Genomic DNA, 17,355 nt, shown 5'->3' on the forward strand with positions numbered 1-17,355 from the left:
CTTTCTTCGCCCCGGCCGAGACCTTCAGCTGCTTCCCGTTCCCCCACCGGACAGCTGCCAAAAGCAGAGGCTTGATCCCCGGCACCGAGCCACAGCCTCTCCAGACAGGCTGACTCCAGCCACGCCGCAGTCACCTGCACACCCCCTTAATTTGAAAGTACGCACCTCTTGGGTGGCCAGTAACCCCCGCTCAGGCTACCTGCAGGCGAGCAGAGCCTTAGGACTAGCAGTGACCATGACCTAGCAATGTTAAGTCAGTGGTTGGACTTGATGACCTTAAAGGTCTCCTCCCAGCAAAGAAATTCTGTGATTCCAAGACAAGCGACTGGCAGGAGCGCGGGCACCTCACAACAGCCAGTTTCCTAAGGCATACAAGTATCTGCAAAGCTGTACGGTGCTAGCAATAAATGAGCTACTGCACTTTCTCAGCTCTTCTTCACCGTTATGTTTCTAGTAACATCATCCAACCCAGCAAACGGCTGTTGACCCTTCATTTAATTGAGGTGCATGACACCTGCTGTCTGGAGATATCTGCATTCCAAAGCAAGTATGTGCAGTCACTGCTTCCTCCCTGCTTTAGAAAGCAGACTGTAACTTACTATTCAATTTTTATGCTAGGAATACTCAGTGAATTGGAAGTCATGATCTCTTAAAACAAAAATTGCCTTGCATTTTCCCTACACGTATAACTTCTCTGTTCATTCAAAAATCAGCACAGGTGCCAAGTAAAGTATTCCTCCTGCCTAAAAGACGTAGGGTCTTTTTCCAAACATTTCAGTACCTCTAGCAGTAGGAAGACCTCTACATCCACGAGGAAGGCTCCTGAATTCTGTGGACACAGATTACCTTTTAATCCGTGCTGAGATAGCTTACAGGCCAAATACAGGGAAAATTCTTATATCTATCCTGTTTGGGGGTGCTGAGACACGCTTAGTACTGGCTAAAAAGGTCTTTGCCCAGATGCAGACATCTGATTATTTATAATCATATAAAAGGTACTGGGCAGGTTAGGCTGCAAGTTCAGTTAGAGCACTGGAAGCTTACAGACAGGTGTTTGGTTTATTCTTAAATATTAATAACAAGTATGAATAGTTGTAATTCTGCTATAAAATTTCAAAATTATATAGGTCCATGCCACATGCACAGTATTATACAATTTGCATTCCCTACCACTCATCCTGAAAGAAGTTAATTCACTTACAAGGTGGAATCTGCGACATATTAGTCTCAGCTTCCCTTGACTGCTTCAATTCAAATTTCTCTCTACCACTTGAGGGGAAAGTAGGTTTCAAGCAATACTCTCAAAAGAAATGAAGAATTTCTATCATATGGACAAAGTTTAATCATCACAGTAACCACAAATATGGAAATATATCTAAAGGGGACATCAAATGATGTATCAACACCTATTATATAAGGAAAATCACTCAGTCCTCTGCAGTGAATTTAGACCAGTGGCTTCTAGTTAAAAAATCACTGACCTGGACAAATGTGGAAGTAAACTCCTTAAGAGCTGCTGGCATTCTCTTTTGTCCATCTCTTCTCATCACTGTATTACTAAAGGCTGGTAACACCTGAGTTTTTGGAGAAAGCTCAAAGATGCTATGAAACACCCTAATAACCCACATCCCAGATGAAGGCAGAAAGGCATGTCTAGATGTCTGACATGTAATTCTGTTCACACATTAACAACAATTAGATACATAATTTGATATTTGCAATAACATTCATCACTTAAATAGTTAATGTTTACTTGGAGTTGCTGTCATCACACTTTACAGCTCTCGCTTTTACAAGATGAAAGGAAGCAATTCATGTTTGACTTACTAAATCTTGATATCAGACCTCTGTGCTTTGCACCACGCATCTCACATATTGGAATCCCATACTGCCTAACCCAGCATCAGGATACCAAGCAGCTGACACTGAATTCCTATGCCCATGGGCCTGTAGATGTCAGTAATAGGAAAAATTATTGCCATTTTTACACACAGTCTGCCTATTTGTTCTGATTAATCTACAGGCTATTTCAAATGCTACTTTCTTAAGTTTGTGTGCCATTTTGGCCTGTCATACATACAGTTTTGTACTAGTAAAATTAGTTGTCACTCGATGATTTCTACAACAAATACTGACAACTGTACATATGGTGAAATCCATGCAAACACATCTGTAAATGTAGAGGTATCTGTACTAAAGCTGCACAGGGGCATAATTTTGCTTAAAGCCTGGAGTGCCACAAGCTTTGTCCTGTCCCTCTTGCACCACAGCTCCTATTTATAGCATCTTTGTTTACCTCAATTGCCTATTTCAGGATTTTTATGGGAGTCTTGCATCTTTTCCTCAGTATTTGTGTTTTCAAAGAACAATAATTAAAACAGGAGAACAATGCCATAACGAGCTGTTAGGGAGTTCACGAGTGGATTGGGATTAAAAAGTAGGATTTCCATGGTCTACAAAACTGTGTTGAAAATAATACTAAGTTTTTCCATAGGAAGATTTCTGATTATAAAACAATTGAAATAAAAATATTTTTTAATCTGTTTACACAGTAAGTGGAAGAAAGGGAAAGCAGCATCCTTCTCTGCTTGTAAGTGTGCTGAGAAATTCTCACACTACCAAATCCCTCCCAAGAACATTTTTTAATTATATTTTGATATGCAGCCTTCCAAGATCTCTTCCACCTCTGTTCATGTCCTTACAAGAGACAGATGTGGTCTCTGAGGAATGTTCTTGTCACAAGGAGATCCCTCATTTAGTACAAGACCATTAAAAGTGTTCTTAATGTCCTATCAAATTTCACTTGTCATGCCCTGAAGTAAACAGTGCCTCTCAGTTATTGGTAGGGTGGTGGTGTTATAGCTGTATATTCCTGGCAAAGCAGAGTTGATAGCACCACATTACAAAGGTAGTTGAGGACAGCAGAATAGCATCAGTGTCCTTGCACATATCTGCAAATATAAGCAACTGCAAAGGAACTACTCTTAGAAGTCTCTTGTACAAGTAGTAGTTATGGAGCTGAAATGATTACATCTGCTCTAACTATCAGCATTCCTTTCAATGTAGCAACTCTGTGATAAATTCAAGTCTCAAACCATCACTGATGTTAAGTCATTGCTCTCAACTTGCTAATGACCAAACATCTATCACCATCCTTTTAGAAAGCATCATTTTAATTGGTCTTTATCTCAATACCGGGTTTTTAATTTTGTTTCCAGTCAAATTATGATCAAAAGCAGCTTGCTAGCACTTTCATTGATGAGGACTTGTGAAAAAGTTCTATCTTCCTAAAAGTCAGTTTGTGTGGAACTTGAGAGAATAGGGCTTTTAAGCCATATGTTTTAAATCCATTGACCTTTTTGGATGCTTTGTTTTGTTTTGATAAATGTCTGATTTCAGTCAGGAGTTCTTCTCACCTGTATGAAGACTGATATGGTGGATATACTGCATGTATTGCTATTTTGTTTGCCATAGTATCTAAATATGCTTAGCATTTTCTAGACCCTATCCCTTCTCCAGAAAGCCCTGGGTGCAGCTGGAGCAGAATTGCTTTAACAACAGATTTGTTTTGTAAATAATTTGACTTTTGCAGCTTATTCCTTTTTTTCACAGACACAAGTGTTGCCAACGAGTCTGCAATGCCTAGCGCTGCACCCAACCTACACTGCTTTACTTTGCACTGTAAAGTATTAACCCTATTCTGCAACTGATACCCTCTTCTGAATAGCTGTAGCATACCTGAAGTAAAGCAAGTGTTATCCTGCCCAAATGCTCTCGTTACAATTGATCACCATCTTTCCGGTCTGAGAAACGTGGTGTTGTTTTTTTAACTGTAGAAGCCAAAACATTTCACATTTCAGAAGGGCAGCCTCTTAAGCACAGCAGTCTGGACCAGCAGTCCCCTTCCAGACTTGCAGCAGCAGAGCACAGCCATGTCGCAGACGGAGCCCACCAAGTGCAGGGACTTTGAGACCTGCACCCGCCGTGCCGATCACTGCTGCCAGCTCTTCCAGGGCCCTTCTACTTTGCCTTCTCTTCCTTTTTCTTCTTCCCCCACCCCGAACAAGCCTTCAACAGCACTAATTGGCTCAGCCATCAACCGTCCCTCTCAGATAAAAAAATCTATACAGATACCTGCTACAGCAATGCAACCATGAACTGTGCTGAGGCTTTTGTTCTCACTGTATATTTATAGCCAGAAAAACTCTGCAGCATCCTACACCTGCAGTGTGGGATCAGTCACACAAGACACCTGCTCCACTTGATCTGCAGGGATCTAACCCCTTCCCCTGCTGAAGGCTTAAATCTCTCTAATTACCATATTATTTTTTTCCCAGAGTTATGCAACTCTTGACCAAAGTTTAAGGGCCTAAAACTTACAGTGTTGGGTTTTTTTTACCCCTAAAGAGCTGCATAACACCAGACTTTTGGTAGCATTTCTACTGGTCCTATATTGAAGCATTGCCCTCTCTTCCCTTGAATCATTGCTCTTGCTGATGAAGTTACAAAAGAAAAAAACTGAGCAATTTGCTTGCACTTTGTCCTTCCTTCCACAACACACTGTCCTCGACGAAAGGCTGAGGGCCCCTAACATAGCCATCACCTCCCCTTTCACAGTGAGGCAATAAACACCTACCTTCTGTAGCTATAAAGAGACCCATCCCATTTAAGGCCTTAGAAGCCCTTTGTCCTCTCCCAGCTGGTCAAGAGCTGCACAACCACGAGGTGGATGGGCTGGGAACCTACCCAGGAACATTTGCCCTCCTCATGACCAACTCTCCTGTTCCACTCACACCAGGTGGCAGTGTTGAGTTTCATGGTAGGCACGCATTCTTACACCTTCCCCCGCACTAACACTGATGCTGTAAAGTCATGACTTTCTACCGTCCTCAGTTTCTGAACCTTTAAGCTTTACCTATTTTATGAGTGGTCCTATTCAGATACTCCTATATATAGGGAGACTGTTCTGTAGAACTTGTTTTGCTACCTTATTCCTGGCAGTCATCAGAAGAGTACCCTCAGCATCCCCAGGACTGTAGACCACATGTTTAAGACACTGGTGAAATCAATACCTAGTAAAAACATGGCCTTTGGATAAGCACAAAGAGAGATTCAGACCTTTTAAGACTACAGAAAAGAAAGCCATCATAGAACAGAGATGTTTATCCTTTTTAAAATGTTAAGTACTCTGAATTAAATTACATAAAATAATTCCTACTTGCAACTCGGATCAATATATACATTAATATGTAATCCTCCTTCTTCCATTGTGCCCTTTTATTACTGCTTTTAAACCCCCACACCCTCCCATATACTATTGCCTTCTCATAGACTTGCTTAGACTTGCTAAAATTTGCTTAGGTGGGCAGTTTCAACCTGATCTTTTTCTTCTGTGCACAATGTTCTTCACTGACTCTACCCTCATCAGCCCATTTAAATTTCTAGCAAGTCGAGGGAGTTTGTTTGCTTGTAAAGCAACACTGACACAGCTGTTAAAAGCTAAACTGAAAAGCAAGTTACAGTGGAATTATTTATCCTTCCAAATAGTTACATATTCTTGATACTCATACCTTTCAAATGATTCTTAAACCTCAGAAAGTATGAGCCAGCTAATAGCTCTAGGGGACCCCTGCTGCATTTCACTCATTGTCACCCACTTGTTTTCAGGTGCCTCACCCAATCTTAAATTAGGCCATCTGAATTAGCAAGCTCAAGGCACCAAATTACTAGGTGATTACAACACCTCTCTTTAAAAGGGCTCTTCTTTCAGAATTCAAACCACTTCCTAAAATAAGGATCAGATCCACTGCAAATAGGATTGAAGTCAGATGAAAATAATAGCTACTGTTCTGCTGAATACAAAGAACTTGGAGCCTGACAAACGGAAAGCAAAGAGCAGTGAACATTGCATTTGTCCATGAATCCAGAATAGTCACACACACAGTGCTATCCCCACTTGCCTTACAAAAACATCACTGTTCCTGTGCAAGAGCAAAACTGGTAACTACCAAGTCAAAAAAACAATTAAATACAAGAGGAGATCTCCATTCCACCATTTTTCCGTTTTAGAATAGAACATCTTGTACAGAAACAGTGTTACTTGTCTGCTGACAACATGTAGCTGAAGAAGGGGACTCATTCCCTGTTGCTGGCTGCCACTTTCTTCTCCAGTTTCATGTCCATGAAAATTGGATCTCCAATACATAAACCCAAAAGTAGTCTTTAAAATCAAACGTGAGTGTCTGATTTGTAGAAATAATCATATGATTTCAGCAGCCACTACCATGCCATAGTAGAAGATGTATTTCAGTTAAAAAAAAATCTCTTAATATCCACTTCTACAAGAACAATGAGAGGAAAAGAAAGTGTATCTATAAGGAGAAAGAAAATCTTTTGCAGGAAAAATGGTAGTGAAAGACTCAGCATTTGTATGTAAAATCTGACATGAAAAGCAAAGGTGCACCCATCAGAGATGATGTATTTCTGCTGTCAATACTGCCCCTCATTCTACTACCAAGACTTACAGTAAGGTTCTCCAACTACAAAGCCTCAATTTATGTCACTGTCCAAAACAGTTGTGCTGGGTTGAGGGGGCATCATGGAATTATGAGCCTTGTGTGTTTGTTAATCCCAAAATCCCGAACTATTACTGTTACCTTCTAGGAAGAGACCTTCATGAGGCCTCAAATAAATCAGGGGCAAGGCTAAAAAAGAAAACTAGAGCTCCTTGGGAACAGAAGAAGCTCCTTGTATACATATTCTGAAAGCAGAATCTTATACTATTTAAAACAATCTATTTATAAAGTCTTCATGGATCTTTAAATATGAGAAGCACTTCAAAATTAGCTTGATCTATAATTTCAGCAACACACATTGTTTACTACATGACTGATGCTGCAACATTAGAAGATCAAACTAATAACCATTAGTGAGCACATAGTTAACCATGAGTTTAACCATTAGTTCTACTAGCAGGAGATTATCCTAATCTTAGAAGCCCATTGCAGGCACAGCAGAAGAATCACATACTAAAATGAGAGGCAAACCCCTTTTCCCATCTTGCATTAGACATTGACAGGTTTAACCTGTCATGGTGTTACTGCACTCCACAAGAAACATGGAGTTGTTAAATTATTTTCTACAGAACAAATTCTACTTCTAGCTCTATAGTAAGCTTCAGCAATGTCATGACGCATACGACTGTGATGACACAGTCCCATTACACTGACCCATGCACATCCCTGATGGGGTGCATTCACCAAGGTGATATACAAATACGGAATTACTATAATTTAAAACAGATTTGCCGTTTATTAGTGCAGTATACGGAGACAGCTTTGGGAAAAAGAAATCCTCTTTCCTTATCCACCTTAAACACCTGCTGTTGTGGCAAACGGAAGCCTCTCAATCTCAAGTACACAGCCATGATCAGGTAAACAAAGCTAGTGAAAGCGTACAAGTGAGATCTGGCTTCTGCAGCAGCAACAGCAGCTCCCACCCGTATCACCGCTCCTTCTACGCTTTAATCTTCGTTACTATTAAAGCTGCCGGAGGAACCGAGGCCACGCCGCAGGTGCAACCTAAGAGGCTTTTAGCTCAGCATGCAAAGCAGCTCAGCATCAGTGTAAAATTGTGCTCGCTGACTGCACGCTGCCCGTTTCTCGGCGAGCGGAACGGCCCCGCTACACAGAGCGGGGCTCCACAGGTCCCGCTCCTTGGCGGCTGGCTCCAGGAGGGCGGCAGCCCCTCCCGCGGCTACCAGCCTGCCTCTGCCGCCCCGGCACCCGGTCTGGCCGGCGGGGGAGCGGGAGGGGGAAGCTCCCCGCGGCCGGCCCTTACCGATGCGCCGCACGTACTGTTTTGCAGGAAGTTTCTACGCTGCGCGGTTTAATCTGCGCGCAGGGGGGCTGAGAGGAGCGCGGCTGGAGCGGTGGAAAGGGGCGGGAGGGGAGGAGGAGGCGGCAGCAAGAGAGGCCGTGTTTAATTTTTTAATGAGGGCGGTTTGAGCATCTCCTGGAGGGGTCACATCGCCAGGCGGCGAGCGAAGCCCGGGCGAGCAACCCCCGCCGCCCGGGACCGCAGCCGGGCAAGCCGTCGGGGCTCCAGCTCGGGCGAACCCGGAGAGGCGGAGAAGCGGGCCCGGAGCCGCGGAAAGGTCCGCACTCCGCCACCATGGGCAACGCGGAGGAGAATGGTTCGTAGCCCGGGGAGCGCGGCGGGCCGGGAGGGGGGCCTGACCTTGCGACACTGCCCGGACGGGCAGGAGGCACACAGCTGGGCGCGGGGTCAGCGGGAGAAGGGACGAAGGCAGAGAGAGGGTAAACGCAGAAAGGTACTCTCGCAGGGAAGCGGGGCCGGTAGCACTGCGGGCTGTGTTTCCAGCCCTGCAGCAACAATTGCTCTGCAGGTGCTCGGTGCCTCGCAACCGCCATCCCCGCGGAAACAGAAGCGCTTCTCCAGGCTCACAAGTTACGGATGTTGCTAGTGACCGCTATATTGCTGTGCCACTGTGTATTACCCGAATCTAGACCACAGCTACGAATTCTCAGCACTGGAGCGCTTGTCCAGTGTGTATTTTACTGCATTGCTTGTCTGAAGGCTGGAAGTGCCAGCGCCTGGCTGCTGCTCCTTTGCAAGGGAATGCCGTTTGTGGAAGGAAATTGTTGCCTCCACCCTGAGTTACCTTGCTGCGAAACCTGCCTGTTTTGGTGGCGCTTTTCTCTCCTTGAAGAACAGTAAGCCATGCCTTCATTTGCTGGACATCCATATCCTGGCCTTCCTAGCTCACACCTCTGTGTTGTCTTAGAAACCTTACCCCGAAGAGACAAGTCTTCTCCCCAGCAATTTAGAGAACAGAGGCTTGCAGTGTGCACATGAGCTTTACAGGTCGGCTGTGTGGTCACCGAGACGTTAGTGCAACAATTTTTGCCATGCGTTGTTAACTTGGATAACTTGGACCCTTTTCAGAATAATGTTTCTATCTCATTAGGACTTGGCTATTGCTAAGGATTTCACCCTACCACCTCCTACACCAAATTTACATAATAACGTTCCTGGAATACAGTTCAGTTTCCTTGACCAGTTAGGTGTAAATGAGATGGTTCTGAAACTCCCAGAGGATGCCTGTTTATACCCCTAATCATGCCAACACCTTTTAAAATCAGGTTTGCTGTCACTCAAACACAAACCCAAGACTGAAACTATTTGAAGTACCTTCAGAATGACCAGATCCATGAACCAGCAGCTGGGCTGCAGACATCCAAGGGGAGAACAGATGGCCACTGGTACAGTCCATTTTGTTACACACTATCGTTTACGATGCGAATTTTGAGGCACCTGAGGCTTAATCATGCCCAGACGAGGAATGCTTCCAGCTTGAGCAGACGTAAAAGGTGCTTGTTTCCAACACTGAGCTATTACAAAACAAAACAACCAAACAAAATAATTAAAAAAAAAAAAATCACAAACAAAAGGATCCCAAACCTGCAGGAGTTTTGTGACAGAAGGACTGAAACCCAAATTGCAAGGAAGATTACTGAAGAAGTCTTTATTTAACACTTACTGACTACTTTATCTCAATATTTCTGAAAACATGAGGGTTAAAGCAACGTCTGAAAAAAAATTACACCCAAACAATCAAAAGGCCTGGGGCTGGGATCTTCACACCAAATACTCGTAGAGTTGGGCTGGTGACACTGCTAGAATAGGAATATCAATATCTTTCTTCCAGCTGCCTCAGAATGCTTAGTGCTCATGGTGCTCCACTTCATCCCCCATAGGTGCAGCCAACAGCCCCAACTTATCCCTTCTCCTTACCTCAGTGGTCTGTGTGTTAAACATTTTTCTCATTCCTTTTTTGTCTAGGACTCAAATTGCCTCTTTCTGCCGTACAAGGGCCTGCACTGGCCTTTTATTTCACAGCAGGACATTAAGGAGCCTTTCTTTATGCCAGTATTTTTATATGGGCAATGATTCAAATGATGAGTAGAGTCCTGACCTACAAAAAAAAAAAAAAAAAGAAAAGTTGAGATAGATCAGTCTGAGCCTGGCCCCTACAAAATGACTCTGCAGATTCTGATATAATGCCTGTCCCTATCATACTGCTCTGAAAGTTATCTTCAAGGTTTTTTGGATCCAGGACACATTAGTTAGTATTCAGTCTTCTGACTCATGACTTGACACGTAGACTGGAGCTAAAGAGGGGATATCTGACTGACTGGGAGGGGACATCTAACCTGTGTGCAGCACTGAAATGTGGAAGCAATAAAAAAGCACTCAAGGTCAGTCTTATTACCACAGTTGGCAATACATAATTAGAACAAAATGTTATGTGAACATTAAGGCTTCAATTGCAATTTCTGAAATTCAGGACAGGGAAGAGAAGAGCACAAGAGTGTATATTACAGTCTCCCCATACCAACTGATCCACAAGCAAAATGCCCACTGTTTTCTCATGCAGCTGTTCAGCCATACTCTCGTCAAATAAAGACTGAGATATCAGTCTCCTACCTCTCCATGTTTCAGCATCAATCAGGCTTTGCACATAGATCTGTCCTATAATGTTTTCTGACAAGCACATAATGTACAAACAAATCCCATTAATTCCAGAGTGTAACCTGAAAAATTAGTAAGACTGGAAGTCATATTCATGGCATATCACTCTCTGCAGTGAAGAAGTACTACCTCAGACAAATACTTCCCTGGACTCTGCTGAAATGCAAGGTTCTGCATAGCCAGCCTGTCTGTAAAATTTCTCTCCACATCTTTCAAGTTCCCATCTGTTTGGGTCTGGCTTTCCCAGGTAGTGTATACATATCATTCTCCTGTACAAGACTTCAATTGAATTTTTATTACCCAGTGTTGTAGGACTTTTGAAAGGTTATTTTTTTTTTCCTTGACTGGCTCCTGTTCAAGTCAACTAATTTTTCACATAAATTTGTGATATTGAACTTCCTGTGATTTTTTCCCCCCTTACAGAAGGTCAAACTTAATAGAAAAATTGGAAGTATGCCCAATGAAAATCCATGCAGCAGGTGGGATTTATCTATGATATATTTTCAGAATATAAATATTGACTGTTGTTGACATTACTACTAATTCCCATAGGCTCTATCTGGATCTTTTCTCCAACATAATAGGAATTAAACCAGCAGAATACTATTCAGAACACAGAAGGCTGTCATACACAGCTGTATAGAATGTTGCTTTTTACACTCTGGCAAGTATGTAAAGACTAATACAGGGAAACATATTATTTAATGTCTGCTTTTGGGAGTTACTGCAAAAAGTGCCTTGCTCTTTTCATCCTTGTTTTAAAATTGCCATTCTTTAGGATAATACTTAAAAAACCCCACAAACTCTGAAATGAAGAAGGCATTGAACAAAATCAAAGTTCTGTACATTTCTGTCTCCTCAGAAATACCAAATCTTATTTTCATTTTTTCTGTTACTAATTGTAGTCTGACTCAGGTTATGGCCACTTTCAGCCATGACTACAGTACAGAACAGAGATACTGCAGTTTTCTTTACACTGAGTAGCAGCACCAGGTAGCTGAAGCAGTGTAGTCATGGCAGCACAGAGCTCTGAGTGGCCTAATTACTCTGCCAAAAAATAAATGGATACTAGGATTTCCGTTTCCCCCTGAGGTGTGTTAGTTAAATAGGTGTTAATAGGAGCCAGAAACCCTCAAGCTCCAACCTCAGAATAAAAATACCTTTGTCCTTTGGCACTTCTGATGTCCCATCCTTTCAATTCTCCTGCTGTCTATAGAGACAAAAGAAAGATGTGATTTCAGTGTCTGATAGAAACCCTAAAATAAAGCACCTCCCGACTAAGGTCTATGCATAAGATCTCATTGAAAAGCCAAAAATAAGTCTCTCCTGGCTGGAAACACACAGAGCTCTTTTGGTGGCAATGGCAGGGTGAAGATGAGCAAGCATCCTGTCTCCACAGGACAAGCACTAGCATTACTCCTCTGAGCTCTCTGAGAAGTGTGTTTAGACCTGGTGCTTAGTATGCCTCTAAGAACGTCAGGATATGTATGTATCTAATGGGGAACACCAAGGAGAAGAAACAAATGAAAGCAAGATGTAGGGGAAAGGAGTTAACTTCTGCTACCTCTTCCCCTACCTTCTACCCATCTTTTCCACATACCCAAGAGTGAACATGATTAGAAGAAGGTAGAGGGGCAATTTTACTAATTACTGTCTTACAACCTCAAAACACACACAGCATTTTTCTGAAAATGGAGCCCAAGACTTCACTAAAATTGCACAATTTTTTATTTTACAAGCTTGAGCTACTTATTTAAATTTATAAGCTAAATCACACAAGCAAAATCCATATTATTTGACTGAAAATCCCTTTGCAGTCAATGTGAGTTAAACTAGCTCAAGGACTGAGGTGTAAAGGCATTTCAGAAAACATACTGGTTTCTCCAGGTGGAGACCTTGGTCAGCATTGCCAAATCAGAACGTGTAGGATGGTGCCCAGTCTGACAAAACTGTTTGCCACAGCTATGTGTTTAAATTGCTCTGTTTTGAGGAGACAGAAAGCCAGGAAAATGTGAATTTGCTGTCCCCGAACAGACGCCAGTAAATGGATAGTGTGTAGAGGCTGAAAGGTGCAACTTTATCACATTAATATAAATTTGAATAAACAACAGGATACTACTAAAATCCAAGCTGTTTTTCAATTCCAAATGTTCATATACTACAGCTCAGGTATACACACCCCATTTAGACCTAACCAAACTGGTTCTACTCTCCTATGCAGGTAAAGAAGCGAGAGAGGTGAAAATCCCACCGAGGCACCAGGATGTGATGGCCAACGATGAGCAGTAATTACTGCAGCAACATTTCAGCCAGCATGAGTGTCAACGAGATGTCTGCTTTCTCTCTGACTTTAGAGCAAAAAACTGGCTTTGCCTTTGTGGGGATTTTGTGTGTTTTCCTGGGACTTCTAATTATCAGGTGTTTCAAAATCTTGCTAGACCCCTATAGCAGTATGCCTTCTTCTACGTGGGAAGACGAAGTTGAGGGGTTGGATAAAGGAACATTTGAATATGCTCTTGCATGAAAACTCACAGAATATCCTGCCTTAAACTTGATGTTGATTTCATTTTGGAAACCAACTGTTACAACATTTGTTATACATACCTGCATTTTGGAGATATGTTGGTGGCATCCATTTTGTCAAATAAATATTTGCTGCATATTCAAAAGGCACTTCATGTTGCTTTTATTTGAGGAACAGTGGAATGGCAGATAAGAAACAGTTCACAGCAAAAAAATACTACAATAAACAAGTCACTAAGAAAGTTATCATGGCCAGAAAGTGTTTTAAGAATCAGATGATAACTGCCTCTTCAGAGGAGGATCTTGTTTCCATTATGTCATGACAGGCTGGAGAGAAAGGCAAAGGACAAAAGACAGGCTCATTAATGGTGAACACTGTAGTGTTAAGTCCCTTCCCTGTTCACTGATAGAGTTTTCTGAAGCCTAGAGACTGTGCTTGCATATTGAGAATACAGAAGTGGACAGCAAACGGTTGTGCTTAGAGGAGGTGCCTGCAAGAGGTGTGTGTCCATGTTGCTAAGATGAAGAACAAGGGTTAGTCCACATAAAGCCAATAATAAAGAACTATCAGGAAAGATAACTTACCTCTCACCTTCCAAGAAAAGCAGATGCTGTGTAATTGAATGCTTATAAGGAAAGTGTATGTTGTTTCACCTGTGTGACACCTGGTGTGGTCCTCCACAGTGTGTAGCTCATATGACAGTAATTTTTTGATAGGTCTCCCTTCTCGTCTACAACAAGAGAGAGAGTAAGCAGAAGTTAAACAAAGTAGAAGGAAAAGCATCATTGAGTAAAGTTTTGGTTCTACAAATATTCAGCAATACAAAACACACAACCTGCCCAGAACCCCAGTATGAATCAATGCCACCACAGTCCTAGCCCACCAGTGTCTCCCATATTGTTAAAAAAAAAAAGCTAAGTAAAAGAGAAGAAGGGAATGTTGAGTAAGTAATCCTAAAGTCTTTCAGAACTGGTCAAGGTAAGCCATTTTTTTAGTCCACATGGTAACAGATGATGATTCAGTTTCAACTGCAACTTAAACTGTCTGCTTAACAGCTCCCAGCAGCAATTACACCAAGATAATCCCTTTTAAGGGCTGGGTAAAAATGGGTATGCAGCATGGCTGTCACAGCTCTGAGCTGACTGATGGTCTCTATACTCTCCATCTCCTTTCCACAGGTGGTTCTGTTTGTGCTCCTACAGCTCTACATAGTGTATGATCTGGACTGTCAAGCTGAAGAATTGGTCATAGGAGATTCTATCAAGGCAGAACTGAGAGCGAAAGCAGAAACTCAAATCTGAGGAGTCAAGGTCACCTTCATATGCACAGCTGTTTAGCAAATGTGACAGTACTTGAGAAAAACTCAATTTTTAAGAAGGTCGACATTAGAATTTGAAGCACTGCCACTTTTGCTGAGCAATGAGGAGCAAAGACAACAAGATCAGTTCCAGCAGTTGGTTTCTTTTGCATGCATTCTGAAAACCACAGTGTCCCTTTCACCCCATATACTGGGCAGAGGTAGGGGCAGAACAGCAGACATCCAGCGCTGTTTGGAATGTGAAATACTTGATTGTACAAGGAAGGGCATGAATGTCTTGTTTGATGAACAGAGGAACAGCCAACACTGACCCACGCTGGTCTATTAGAATGATAAAATAGGAACAATTCTGTGAATCAGGTTCTGCACAAGAAAAAATGCCAGACCTTCAGAGGTTCAGAATATTGCACTTATCCCAGTTAATTTATACAAGAAACCAAAGGCAGGTATCAGTGCACTGAATCACTGTTAATGCTGTATAGGATCATCCAATGCAGACACCTGACACTGCCATTCTTTTTACATGCACCTAATCAGCACAGCTGAGCTCTGTGCTGTCAGGATAGAGTGCTGGAGGTACTTAGGTTATCTGAGTTAAGTATAGTTCAGTTATCTCCAAAATATAGAGCAAACATGCCCAAAGAATCCTAATATTGTTTTATTGCTTTTCTTCTTGATGCAATCTATTGCTGGAAGCAATTATTAAATTTCTTATGCTCATAAAACTTCACCATTTCCTGCTCACCCTTCTTTACACCCTCCAAAGGCAAGAGAAATAGCCTTCCCAGAAAGAACACACAGAATGCAATTTTCCAAAGGTTTTCCTTAAATATACAGAGTAAAGTTCAGAACAGGGTTAGAGGCAAATGGGTGGAAAACACACGTTGGGGACAAGGGGACCCATCAATGACGGATCCTGCTGACTTCAATGGTTTATCTTCTAACATGAAACACACTGAGCAGAAGCCTGAACTCATTATTTCCATTATTACATATGCAGAACTGAAAAATAGTGAGGTTTGTGGGCTGTGCACAGAATCAGGCACAGCTGGGAGGGAAATGGAGATAACAAAAGTATTTTCAGCCCCCCTCCCAGAAATTCTGCAATACCATAAACCCAGTAATTGTAATGGATAGGTGCATTTGCTAGTTAATAATTAACAAGCTAGAATGCCTCTAAATCACCATCTAGAAATGTTTTGAAAGAGAGGGATTGGATGGTCTATTCCATCTATCAAGCAGTAGAAAAATCTGGCCAATAGGGCAGAGTCTGTGATGTCCTAAAGAGAGGGACACACTATATGCTTGAATAAAAGAGGCAGACTGTCCTTCCCTAAAAACATAGGATTGAATGGTAAGTTAAATTATCCTGAATAAGGTGCACTTGATTATTTGTGGGTAATGCTAGAATACTAAACACAAAATCAATGGCAAATAATAGTTGAGAGTCCTCTGGAAATACACTGTGAAAATCAAAGTATTGTTTTCAAGAACAGCAGAAAGGTAAGAGACTTTTCTTTTACTAGCAAAAGAGCAGTATTATGAAAATAAATCAGTGAAATTACAGAATCATTTTACTTGGTAGCAAAAGTTTCACTGCCATCAACGAATCAGGATTTCATTCAGTTGTGGAGAAAGGAAGAAACCTAATTTCACTGACCTTAATGACAGAAGATTTGTTCTTACTCCTTCATGCCTGAAGATTAGACACTTCTTTACAACTGTAAAAGACTAAAAGAAGCAGAATACTATCAGTGATCAGAAATGAGTAACAGTAATAATAATATTGATCATCCAAGCCCAGTAAAAGTAAACTAAACTAAACTAATGTAATGCGTTGCTGTAAGGCTTACAAAACATTAAGCTGAAAAACCAATATAAATGAAAGTGGATTATAAAGTGGTTATCAGAGCAGAGAGGTGACAGCAGAATATTATCTATAGCTGATGGAAGAAGTGAGAAAATATGTTTTAACTATAGCTTACCCTGAAGATGGAGAACATTTGGTTATCAGTTCTTAAAATGATATTTTAAATGATATGTGCTTTTGGAGAACATTTACATTGCTGAGGTATAAATATTGATGCAGCATTTCATCTTTCAGTGCCAAAAGGACAAATGCATTTTAAAAAAATTACTAGGAAATTTAAATTGGAAAAAAAAGAAATCTCTGGAGGTCATCTAGTCCAACCTCTTGTGAAAGCACACAGCCTTTGAAAAATGCCTCTAATGGGCTTACTTACCCAGATTGTTACTTCATACATTCCCTTATAGAGATAGAACTTGTTTCTAAAACTTTCTGGGTTTGTTCTGCACTTGCAGAGTTTCAGTGGCTAAGTATGCTCTGTTTTAGTTCAAACAGACCTCGATTCCTACTGAATTATACAGATCTACAGAATCACACTCCCTTATCATACCTAAAGGTATATTTAAAGACATTTGGATTGCCTTTGTTTCAGTAGCTCCTTTTAGGGCCAGCTGAGCAATCCTATAAATTGCTGCAAGTGTCTTACACCCACTAAAGTCCTTAAATGTAAGTATCCCTTTTGCTCTTGGGGTTTTTGTTTGCTTGCCTGTGTTTTTCAAGTGATCAGTATGGGAAAGTGGAGGTAGGAAGCATATTGTGCAGCTATCATATGTTCATCTTTCTATGGGTTGCCACTCAGAGGTGCCCAGACAGGCTGGAGAAACGGGACAGCAAGGAATATCATGACATTCAGCAAGGACAAATCAAATCCTGTATCTCAGACTAAACCTGTACGCCGTACAGGCTGGAGCATCACTGGCAGGGAGAAACTCTTTTGGAAGGGGCCTGGTGAGCAGCAGACTATGGAGCAGTCAGCACCAAGGCTTGGGAGAAATGAAGGTGAACAATGCCCTGGTCTGTATTAACAGGACCCTAGCCAATAGATCAAGCAAAGCAATCATTCTTCTCTGTTTAGCACTCATCAGGCTGTGC

The 17,355-nt window shown here is 41.8% G+C and overlaps 1 protein-coding gene across 1 annotated transcript; it reads left to right on the forward strand.

The window, feature by feature from the left end:
• Positions 1–7,697: 7,697 nt before the first annotated feature.
• Positions 7,698–13,223, forward strand: CTXN2 (cortexin 2). The gene is made up of 2 exons (XM_064157655.1): positions 7,698–8,194; positions 12,776–13,223. The coding sequence occupies exon 2, from the start codon at positions 12,833–12,835 to the stop codon at positions 13,076–13,078; it is 246 nt and encodes an 81-aa protein (XP_064013725.1). The 5' UTR covers positions 7,698–8,194; positions 12,776–12,832; the 3' UTR covers positions 13,079–13,223.
• The last annotated feature ends 4,132 nt before the right edge of the window (positions 13,224–17,355 follow it).

The sequence above is a fragment of the Pogoniulus pusillus genome, chromosome 17 (genome assembly GCF_015220805.1).
Source record: "Pogoniulus pusillus isolate bPogPus1 chromosome 17, bPogPus1.pri, whole genome shotgun sequence".
In the NCBI taxonomy this organism is placed as follows: domain Eukaryota; kingdom Metazoa; phylum Chordata; class Aves; order Piciformes; family Lybiidae; genus Pogoniulus; species Pogoniulus pusillus.

Coding starts and splice junctions, on each gene's coding strand:
- CTXN2 (XM_064157655.1), top strand. CDS start 12,833: ATGAGCAGTAATTACTGCAGCAACATTTCAGCCAGCATGAGTGTCAAC.